The following is an 11,717-nucleotide window of genomic DNA, read 5'->3' on the forward strand; positions in this document are numbered from 1 at the left end:
TGCCATCATTTCGTCTGGAAAAATTTGCCTGGTGAAAGGAATAGCATATTTTCAACTAATATTTTCCTGACCTGTGGAGAGATGAGCTCATCAGGATCTTTATTGACAAGCCCAGGAAGAAGGTGTGTCAACCAGAAATATTAGATCAGTCAGCCTTTCTTGTCCTGGAGCAATTGTAATTTCCCATGGTCTGCAGCAATTTCCTTTAGAATCTGATATGTGCAGAGATTGTTTTGGATCTGCTGCTGTAGTATAATTTCATTTGGTCCCAATAAGGTGGCTTTAGATTTCATTCTTTTCATTTTTGCTGTTGAAAATCTTTTGTTTTAGTGGAAAGAATAACAAGGTGCCATTTTACGGCACCTAAATGAGGAATGATTGCTACAGCTATGCAGAAGAATATTGCCCACTCTGAGGTGGGTTAGTAACAGCAGGTGTTGGTAACCTCCACCCCCCTCAGAAAAGTCTGAAATGGGTGTTTAGTTCACTATACTTGTGAACAAAGTACATTTTTTTTTCTTGAAAGCAAAGTTCTTGTTTTCCAAGAGAGATGCAGGAGTGTATTGGTGAATGGTGTAGGTGCTTATCTCTTTGCTGATAACTGTTTCCTGTAGCCAGTGATAGGGGTTCTTATTTTTTTGCCGGTTTACTCCTATGAGTTGTTGGTCCCTAGGTACTTAAGCCTGGGTATTTGCTAGAAGAGGCCGATCTCATTAGCACTGAGGATGTTCTCGGTGCCGCGTTGTCTGATGCTGTGCTGATGAAAGCACTGCTCCTCTGATCCAGCATTAAAGAGGACTGAGTAGGAATCAAAAGTGGGAACAATTTCTCATTTTGCTCCAGTTTCTGTTGTCACTTTAGCTTTGCTTTTTCGTTCCTTAAAATGGCTCTTTGTGTGGTGTCGCATGCTCAGAAATAGCAGGAAGACGTTGGCTACCTTGGTGTAGGTGACGGAGTTCTTGCAGGCGTTGGGCTCAGGCGGTGCTCAGCGCACCCTGATCTTGCTGCCAGGTGCCTGGTTGTGTCTGGTAGGGTTCTTACCCTGCCTCATGCCCCGTCAGCCTCTTGGTATGGCTGGCAGTGCTGGGTTAGCCAGCTCCAAAGGAGCTTAGTGTGTGTGAGCTGAGGTCACTGCAGTGAGGACATGCTCTTGGTTGGCGTCTCGGTCATTAGCTGAGGTCTCCGTGGCCCTATCACTAGAAAGAGTGATTCAGAGAAGATCCCTGAGGCCTTCGTGCTGCTGTTGAGCCGGGTTGGGCTAAGGGCCGGTCAGCCTGGCTTCCAGAAAGCCAAAAATAACTCTCTGCCTCACGTTCAGGCACACATGGTGTCAAGGTGTGAGCATCAGAGCTCTTTTGTCTTTCTGTAGAGCTGACATTTCTGTGGCTGTATCTGAACTTCTGATGTGTCACAGTGTGCCTTTACACCCTAGTCCCTGTTCAGAAGCCATCAGGCAGACGTTTATCAGTGCCACAACCAGCCATGGCTTTGGTTTCCCTTCCAGGGGAAGGGAATGGCTCCTGTCAGGGCCCAGCTCACAGCCATGACAGGATGCAGAGGACGGTGGGCCTGCAGCTCTATATATGTATGCAAACCCTGAAGTGCTGTGGGATTGGGGTCATGATTCCAGTCTGTGTTTCATCTTCTGGAAAAGAGCCATGGACCCTGCCCAAGTGGGTCTCTCTTCCCTCTGGTGCTGATGGTAGAAGGATGGGTCCGTATCTCCTGCTGCTGCTGTGTTTCCAATAAGAGCATTAAAGCCTCGCAGGGAGGTAATTCCCAGCTTTCCGGTAAGGATAACATTGACAGTACCTAATTAAAGGGCACTTTTAGCCGGGATAAACATTTATATTAATTTCCTTCTCACGCAGATGTCTGGTAAACTGACTTCCTGAGGCAAAACCATCTGGCCTCAGGTGGGAGGAGTATCTCAACCAGCACGAAGAACCTGACCGGTCTCCCAATGAATCGTTTCTAAATAGCTTTTTCTGTCACTGAAGTGGCATACATATGAAATGCCTGTGGTATGGTTATATAGGTTTTATACGCATTTGTCTTAGATGACCTGCATAATTATACCACAGGCTTGTGGCTCTGGGCCCCATTGTATCTCTGCTTGCCATCCTATATCCTAGGTTTGTCTGCATATAAAATTAGTATGTGCGGTAAGCAGCAATAAGATGTTCCCTACTTGGATGGACTAAATTAAAATTCAGTAAGAAACAGAGCTTTGGGTGAGTTTCCAAATTACTTTCAGGATTTCACTGAGGAGATTGTTACAGTATCATAAACCTTTTCAGTGGGCACACAGCCTGATGTGAGTTAGCTGCTTTTATTGCCTCGTAGTATGCCTTCTGCATTATGTTCTGTGCGGTGTAATCCTTTGTTATTAAATAATAAGCAAAATAAAAACAGTTGTTTGTCACAGCCAGCTTGTTTTTCAGAGAATTTGTTCACTTTGAAAGTTCAGTCTGTGTGATCTTCAGCCCTGTCAGAAGCTATTATACCGAATCTTCTTTTAAATTGTTAAGCTGGAGGACAAACCGAGATGTTATCGTGCACATCTTAACTGCGAGCGAAGCGCAAGCGGAGCAGATTCGGCGGGGAGCAGCCTCTGATGCCATGTACCGTGCCACTAGTTTTTGTCGGGAACATGTCAAGATTATATGCTTCCAGTGTTAAGTGTGTTGGCTGACATGAGCATTTGTAGATCTGCATAATTTTCGAAGCAGTTTGAAATGTGGATATAACACTTAGGGCTGTGTGAAATCTTTTTTTTCCCCTCTTTTTACAGATTGTATTGCTGTTCAGAAAGTTGCTTGTTTTGTTACTCCCTCCCACAGTGTACTGTATTAAATTGCAGAGTTCATAATGAGAGTGCCCCAAACCAGAAATTGGCATCACTAGTGAGCAATAACTGAAATGTTTGGGAAGGCCAGGGGCACCACTGCTCTCTAGTCACAACATTACATTTTAAATCATGGCATCATAGAATCTTTTAGGTTGGAAAAGACCTGTAAGATCATCAAGTCCAACCGTTAACCCGGCACTGCCAAGTCTACTGCTATTAAACCATGTCCCTGAGAAAACAGAGGCTGTGGTTGCTTTAGCATATATGGGGTTGTATCTCGGTGCAGGATAGGATGCTTATTTATGGGACTTGGCAACCCTGAATTCAAAGTGGACTTAAATGGACAAAATTGTTCACAGATAAGGTCTATGTGCACATGTGTACCTTGAAAGCGTTTTATAGATGAGATTGAGTAATGCCCATTAAAAGTTGGGTAAGATGCTTCAGTTACCTGTTTTTTCAAGCTGCTTTTTTGATCCTTAATACTCAGACCTGACTCAACCTCGAAAGCAGTCGTGCTTCTCCATGAGGACATCCTGCACTTCTTTCCACCCTGTGTGGTGCAGCCAGACAGCAGAAGGATCCTGTATCTGTAGCCATGGCAGCCAGTAATTTATTGCTCCATATGGCTGGTGTGGCAGCAGCTGCTCTGGTTTAAGGAGGTCAAGGCATCGGGGCATTTGAGAAACAAAACAAAACCCAAGCGCCCCTATAAAACCCTCCTGAATGGTTTTGTACAGTAATAGGCTTCTCCATAGACCTGAGAGAGCCAAGGGAGAGAAATCAACATTTTATTTTAATCTAATTGCATTGAAAGGTATTATTTTAGATGGAAAACAAGTTTTTCTCTCTCTGTGATGGTTTTAGCTTTTTTCAGGGCTCAGCCCATGTGGCAAGTTGCCACAGCTCGCCGAGGGGGGAGACCAGCCCCGTGCTTTTGGGTGCATTAAATACTATGCTGAGGGAGAAACTGAATTACCCAAATTGGATGACAACGCTATATTTCTAGTAATGGAGTGAAGAAGTACGCTTTGTGAGCAATTATCACGGAGCAGAAATACACCTTTAATTTCAGAATGGGTGTGAGAGTCACTCGCTGCTGAAAAATGGTGTGGAAGGGCTCCTGGATTTAGCATTAGTTTGCAAATAGGCCTTTCATAAGCATGAATCTTTTTATTTTCATTCGGTGACCGTTTTAATTAAAATTAAACTGGAATGTTTACTTTCTGCTTCCTATAGCTGTGATGGTTTTCTTCACTGTGTGAGCACATGCATAATTTGCTCTAAAAGAAGTGTCAGCAGTTTCTGATTACCTTGTGAGTCTTACTCAACAGCTTGATTTTAATTGGGGGGAAGGAAAGATTTCAGAGTGCTCTAGGGAGGTCTGAAGTCTTCTGGTAGCATGAAGCAATAGTTGCTATCTTTGGTACAATGTTAATTACAATAATCACTACTAGTGGTTTAAAATAAAGGTCCTTCGTTGCTTCCCCCTGTTGTTTTTTTCCCAGTTATGTCAATGAAATACAACCTGGTTGATAATTAGCATCCTTCAGCTACTTAACCTTTTGACACCGCTGCATTTGTATGTTTGTAAGCATCTAAACAGGGTGACTTTTGGAAAGCAGTGATTGACAGGTAGTCTCAAATTTTGGGAAAACTGTACGGTTCACATTAGAAAAAGAAAAGAGGAGGCCAGGCATGTAGGGAGATGTTTGTGTGTACCTTGAAATGCATTCTTTCTAAGCCCAGAAGTCTGCCAGGAATTGTAAGTAACAGATAATTTATGTGGGTCAAGAATATCTCTTTCTTGAAGTTTTTGATAATCATGAAATATGACAAGAAATATCTGTAGCAGAATAATTTGTTCTGGACCGTGCAGTAGTACAGCTCCTGAAATGTTCCTGTGCCATCTTTTCATTTAGATCTATTGTAAAGAGTCACCTTGGGCTGCTTTGGTTGCTGAAATGCCCTTCAGGTATTGTGAAGCATTCCAGAGATGACCATTTTCTGACCATGTTTGGAGCTTAGCCAGGGTCTTGTATTTTAATATTGCCTTCTCTATCAGAGATAATGATCTAAAGTCTGCCCTGCTCATTCTCCGGGGTTTTGTTTCCTCCTGCTGATCATTTGAAATATAGAAGTAGGAAAACAACCAGTATCTGCGTGTTAACAGGAAGGAATGACTAATAGAAAAATAAGAAAGATACTGCTTATCATAAAAGACTGTATCTCTAGAGACATAAATTGGTATTCATTAAGTTGTTTGTGGAGATTTAGTTAAAAGACAAACTTGAGGAGCTGTCTGAGCAGTGTTTCTGTAGAAAACAAGTCATCCTTTTCATGACTGGGTATGTCTCGATGAGGAGGAGAGACCAGAAAGCAACAGTAAATGATGGATTGAGAACAGCCTTCATGGCACTAAGGAGACAACCGGCTGTGAAATGCTTTTCAGAAAAGAACAATATTTAACACTTAGCTGTAGAGTAATGCTGATCCATCTTTTCTCCCCAAATATGCAGGTCTTTTTGTATCCGCTGCAGGGTATTTTTAGTGTTTACGGTTCAATTTCTGTCACTTCTCATTCAAGGTATGCAGAGTCCCCTTGTTCTTGATAATGGTTTCTGTAGCTGGAGGTTAAAATTCAGTTTGTGATAATTACGGTATCCTTGTGTATGTAATCTTACTGGTATCCTGCATATGTCATCAACTAAAGGGAAGTAGAGTAATGCCGGGCAATTCAGAAAGTGGCTTATTTTTGTCATGTCTGCATTGTTCCAAAAAATCTGTTGTTGTGCCCAAAAGCGTGACCTGCCCCCCTGGGTCCATCCCTGGTGCTTTCTGGCAGACAGCCTGCAGGTGCAGGTTTTGCTATGCTCCAAAGTGCTGCGGCCACACATTCAGACAGCAACAGAGGGATGAAGCATTGCTGTTGTTGGTCTTCTTTTCCTCATCACTTCCTTGAGTCTGTTGACTTTTGTAATATGTGATAAAGCCATCTCTTTTACAGACCTTCAGGATGAGCTGGAGCTGCAGTCTGAGATGAAGTTTTGCTACTGAGCTTGTTGATTGGCATTTTTTCTTATTATCCTGAATTGGGGCAGATGCTTACAAGGGAATGTGTGTATTAATTATTGTGAAGTATGTGGCTATCCACTGTGAACTTTGTTTTGTATCTTAAAAGAAGTAATTGCACAGTATAACTCTAGTGAAGTGTTTTCGTTGTTTGGATAGTGAATAATGTGTGTGTCAAACTCTTGTGTGTGGTGTATCTTTTCTGATGTTCACCGTTTCTTCTTTCCTTTTTTTCCAGATTAAGACCTTTGATTTCTACACAGCTAGCTAAAAAGGCTGCCACCGAAGAGGTATGTAAAGTCCAGCACTTCTTGTAGTGGCATGGTTAGAGTCTGGAAATCGTGACAAGCATTTCTCAGCCTGGCTCAGGTTATGTGGTAGATATGGGCAAAAGAAAGGAGAATCTTGTCTCGGTGATCAGAGCAGGAGCTGCTTAATGCAAACACTGCAAAGCTGAGGTTACTTGCCTTCTAACCAGGATTTGCCCTTACTTACCCACCAGTAACCTTAACCTCATAATCCCTGGTTAGACAGGAAAAAGAGAAAACTCCCTGCAAGCTCTGAAAGGGCACGTTTGAACAAGTGGGTAGGAGCAGTAGGAGAGGGCAGAGCTTGTGCCTCTTTCATCACTTGGACCGTACCCCCAGAGAAGGGGGACAACGCAGTGCTGCTTCTGTGGAGCTGGTGGGGGCTCAAGGAAAGGGCTGGGGTCCTGGGGTCTGCCTCAGGAGACTGGTGAGGAAACATGAACCGACAAGGTACCCAACAGAGCATGGCTTACTCTGTTTTGTTTACTTTGGAAGTAATATTTCCATAGAAAAGTTAGTGCTGGTAACTGGCCACCATCAGAAATCTTCCCTGGGTGGCTTTGTGAATGTGTATGTTGGGACGAGGGGGTTGTGATTGTTACCAGTCACAGCAATCACAGCTTTCCTCTGCTATTGTACTTCCACTGTACGAAACAAACACCTGTGTTTTGCAGATGATAAAAGAACTGCCTACCATGTATCTGACAATCCTGTTCCTAATATACCAAAGGAAAGCATTCTTGCTTTTCCCATGTGTGTGTGACACTGGTGCCCTTTTGAAAGTATGCTAGTATTCTTTGATAGTCTACTGGGCTTTCACAATGCCTACGTGAAAGATGTATGCCCATGGAAAGGTACAAGCCAAACAGACGTCCAGGTTGTCTGGAAGAATCCAGGAAGTTCTATTTAAAGGTGTTGTTGGACTGCCTTATTTTTAAAATTACTAAAACCCATTGATTTTCAGAAACAGTTTGATATCCTGCCTAGGGAAATACATTTCCACTTACTCTATGCTCATTAGAAAACCCTGCACATTTTTAGAACTATAGCAGTCTGGAAGTGGACATGATAATTAGAAGAAGGTCACATTTTAATTAGCATGGTGCAATTTAAAAAAATAATGACTCAATTGTAGCTCTTTTATATTCAGCCACTTTTTCAGAGCAGATGGATACTTTAAGCAAAAAAAATGATAGACATTATGATGCTGATTCGTCTCAAACTGTTGTGTCTATTTCTACTTATACCTAAAGTGTAGCTGGACTCAGTGTGATCACTCTATGGGCAAAAACAGTGGTAGGAAATCTAAAATAAACTGGAGGGAAGTTCCTGTAAATAAGATGATTAATTTGAGCATTAAAAGATCATGAAAACCTGTCTCTGAGTGATCTGAATGCCTAAATACTTGATTTTCTGTTAAAATTAATGGGTGTCTTGTGCCCTATTAATGAGCTATTGGAGCAGACCCTTAGGTGACTTTGAAAATCTCTGGCAGATTCCTTAGGTTGACTGGCATGGTATGTGACAAGCTTAGGAGCAGCTTTGATGTTTGAGTAATTAGCCCATCAGCTTTCTGGTACCGGGGCTTTCTGTTACGGTGTATCTCTAACGCGCCTGGAACTGGAAGGATTCTGGGGGTCACTTCATCACAAGTAAATACATTTATAAATAAATGCTTCATGCAAGTCAGACCTTAATGCCAACAGAATCGCAGCAGCACATTGCTGTGTGCTGTGATTTAACCCTAGAGCCCTGTAGGACATTTTTGTACAAACCCCAAAGTACAGAACAGAGTGGAGAAGTGCCCCGTTACGAAGCTGTGATGTTCCTTCCCTGGATGAGACGGGGAGGCAGTGCCTCACACTGAGCATAGCAGAGCACACCCCCACGCTGCAGGGGCTGGAGCTGGAGCCTGCCCCATTCCCAGATCAGTCTGTAGTGAACAGGACACACCATTACCTTCAGCTCCAAATTCACCTCTGCCTCCTTGCTCTGCTACTCTTTTTTATCCTCCCTGCTTTGTCCTGCCTCACCTTAGAGCATCTGGGCAGGTGCAGCTGCTGGAATGGGCCCATCAGTGTCCAATTCCTCAATTAGAGCTTGGAGCTCATTACTCTGATGAATCCCATAGGTAATGTTACAGGTGCTGATATGTATTATCAACCTAGTGCTCTACCATAGCATTAAGTGCTGTCTAAAGAGTGCTATTTATTCATCACCATTTTCATCATTATTCATCATTTATTCATTGTGCCTCCAAATAAATCCAACCAGAGTTGTCAAAACTAATAGTCTTTTTTTTTTTCTGATTTGAAGGGTACATTTCTGCTGTCATTAAAGTGTCAATAATGTTGTTACTGTATAATAGGCCTGATATGAGTCAAACACAATGAGAAGGTTGTAAGTTTTCCTGCAGAGCTCTGCTGATGAGCCTTCACTCCCAAATTTCTCCTTACCTTGTGCTTGCAAGAGGCTCCTGTTCTGCTGTTGCTGTCTCTGGATACTTCAGTTGCCTGGCTCTGGAATACGTGAAAGCTGTGAATGTTTATTCCTGATTTGGATTCAGGCAACATTTCACTGAGCAACTCGGATGTTCCCTGGAATAGTTTAGCCTGTAGCACTAGATGTGGGCTTCCAGCTTTCCTGCCCCACTTGGAAGCTGCTAACATTACATACAAATACTGAATAAAGGAAAGGCTGCAATGCTGTCCTGTCTTTTTTTTTGCAGGTGACCTTACCAACTGCACAAGCAGAAGCCCCTGACTTATCAAAACCAGCAGCTGTGCTAGTGGAGAGTGGCCCAGTAGCTTATAACCCTGACGAAGAGGTGGAAGAGGAGGAAGCAGAAGAAGATGACGATCACTGCATGAGCGCGTTGCAGTTAATGGGAGGAAACGGTGAGTTGGGATGTTGCCTAAAGCACAGCCTGTTATTTCTCTGCCTGTGCTGCAAGGTTCGTTGTTGCAGGGCTCGGGACAGACAGAGTTCCCCTGCTTGTCCCAGCTCGTCCCAAGCAGAGCACATTCCTGCAGAAAAGCCCGGAGTCACCCCCGTCAGAAACATGACCTTCCTGGAGACTTCCAGAGAAAGCTCTGCATCTCAAGCTTTAGGCTAAGAAGGCTTCTCAAGAACGAACCAATGTTATGCGTTCTTCAGAATTCTATTTATTAAAGCAAATCTGAGGAATTAAGGGGTCAGCAACCCCTCAGTTAGCAGTGCTTGGGGCTCCTTGCCTCATGATTGTGCATGAACCCTGCAGACTTGGCTGTCCAGCTCAAAGCAAAGAGAATCGTCTCGCTCCATTTCTGGGGTAAGTGTTAGGAAGAAGGAGTTCTCCAAATACAAAAATGACATTGATAGTGTGTGGCATGCTGTATGGCACACAGATGTGTGCTAATTTCTTTGGGTTACCCAGCAAAGCCACTCATTTAATTAGGTTTCTCTACTGACAGGAAAAGTCAGTATCTTCCCATTGTGGTTTTTTGCAGCTGGACACATCCACATTTATCCTTTATTAAAAACTTCCCCTTGGAATTGAGGTTTGAAAATACACTAAAATATATATTTTTTAAATAAGGGCGGCTGATTATGGATTTTGGAAAAGCAAGATGAGAGTAAGTAAGGTTTCCACTGAAATTTTATTTACTCCAAAAATCTTTCCAGAACTATTAATTTAGCTTTCATAGACAGTATGTATACATTTCATAAGAGTCTGTGTTACTTTTAAATTGATTTCTCCACTGGAAAATAATTGCTGAATGTCAGGAAAAACAGTTTGTTGCCTGAATTTATTATTAGAATAACGTTCCCAAGAAAAGGCACCCATGTGGGGGAGGGTGGGTCCATGTTTATTAATAAAACCCCCACAAAAATAGAATAAAGGTCACTGAGCTTTTTTTCTTTGTAAATGTTACTATTTTTAAACCATTCTGAGAACATTCCACTACTCCCTGTCTGGTCTGGACAGCAGCTGAAAAATCAGAGTTTAAAAAAAATAAAAAGGAAAGGAGTATTCCCAGAATTCAAATGCAGGTGTGCAGAGCTGTTCAGCAGAACAAATAACTCCTTGCTAACTGCTTTCTTCATGGCTTTTAGACCTGTCTGCCTGGAATAAGTGCAGGAATTACAAATGGTGAACTTCACCCATTCTACACAAATTATTATAGATTACACTTAATTCTGCTTCGGAGCATTTGCTTGACTTTGGATGAAATGTTGCACTGTATTAAATTTGGAGTATAAAGGTTAACTTTACTGAATGCTCATATGTAATAGTTATCCTTTGGTTTGACTTTGCAACAGAAAATGTTCACTGTTTCACTTTTTTCAGGAAGCACGTAGGAGAGAAATCAGTGCATTAGAAACACAAACATGCCTTCTGACACACAAAACACGCAGTCTTCGCAATCAGCATTGTTTTAGAAAACAGAACTGGATTGAAAAAATGGGCAAAAAATTAAGTTGTTCCTGTAGGAGTAAGTAAATGTGGGAGATCTGAGTCAGATCTATCGGTCACGATTCATTGCAAGACTCATTTTGTTGTTGATGGGAACTCTGAGCTATCTCTGAACCCTTGCAGTTTCAGCTTATAAATCTATGAATAATATAAACAAGCCAGCTCTTTAACTGGTGTCTATGTCTAGTGAGAATCATGCCTACTTGTAAATGTATGCTGCTGCTTCTCAGCTGCCGTGTTCCAAATTACTTCTGACAATCAGGCTTGATCACCTTAACCTCTAAATTAAACCAGGTATTTCACATATCCATGTGCCAGATATCCCTAAGTGAGGGCTCAGTGACAAGTGAGAAGAAATATTTACACATACATATTTACAAATAATTTTATTTAGTGGAGGAAGAATTGGAAGAACTTCTTTAGCCCTAGAAAATACATGTTTTTTTGAATGCCTGCTTAGGGCAAAACTTACCATCTAGTTACACAGCAGGAAAACAACCTGAAAGTAACAGTACTTTTGTTGGATACTCCATCTACCTGGAATATTTGCATTTTTATATGCCTTTGTCTTATGTGTTTCAGATTATGGCTGTGATATGGACGACGATGATGGCTATTAGTTCTATTTGCTTCTAAAGGACATGGACTGTTTCTTGTTCCCAGCAAGTCTGCAATCTTCAAAGTGCGTGAATGGTGAAAGAAGCTGTCTATGGTCAGCAAATGGCATCAAACAATCCTTACTTCAGTACAGTGAACTCCAGGTTGGCAGTGACTCAGGCCAGTTTACACTGACCCACAACCCAGCACTAAGTTTGGGTTTGTACTTGAATTTTTTTTTAATTTTGGTAGATCATGGTTTGAGAATGAAATTCCTGGGAGTTGTGTTTCCAGAGAGCACAAGAAAAGAGACAAAATAGACTGCGTATAAAGTATGTGTGGCTGGAAGCAACACATCTCTTATTTATGTGACTTTGCTTTTACACACACTGTTGAAAGGGAGCGCATAGAAGGGCAGATAGAAGGACAAGTG

General features: G+C 42.1%; 1 protein-coding gene across 2 annotated transcripts in view; it reads left to right on the forward strand.

Annotated features, from left to right (window-relative positions):
• The window catches only part of BRF1 (BRF1 general transcription factor IIIB subunit), a gene marked incomplete at its 5' end in the record, with an annotated part of 165,170 nt that extends 153,725 nt beyond the window's left edge, over positions 1 to 11,445 (forward strand). For both annotated transcript variants that reach the window (XM_082760963.1, XM_082760964.1), the window contains 3 exons: positions 6,162 to 6,213; positions 8,960 to 9,128; positions 11,270 to 11,445. In XM_082760963.1, the coding sequence (XP_082617089.1) occupies positions 6,162 to 6,213; positions 8,960 to 9,128; positions 11,270 to 11,307 (259 nt within the window). In that variant the 3' untranslated portion in view covers positions 11,308 to 11,445. The remainder of the gene's footprint in view (positions 1 to 6,161; positions 6,214 to 8,959; positions 9,129 to 11,269) is intronic.
• Positions 11,446 to 11,717: the final 272 nt, after the last annotated feature.

This window comes from Aythya marila (assembly GCF_965140915.1).
Source record: "Aythya marila genome assembly, chromosome: 5".
In the NCBI taxonomy this organism is placed as follows: Eukaryota; Metazoa; Chordata; class Aves; order Anseriformes; family Anatidae; genus Aythya; species Aythya marila.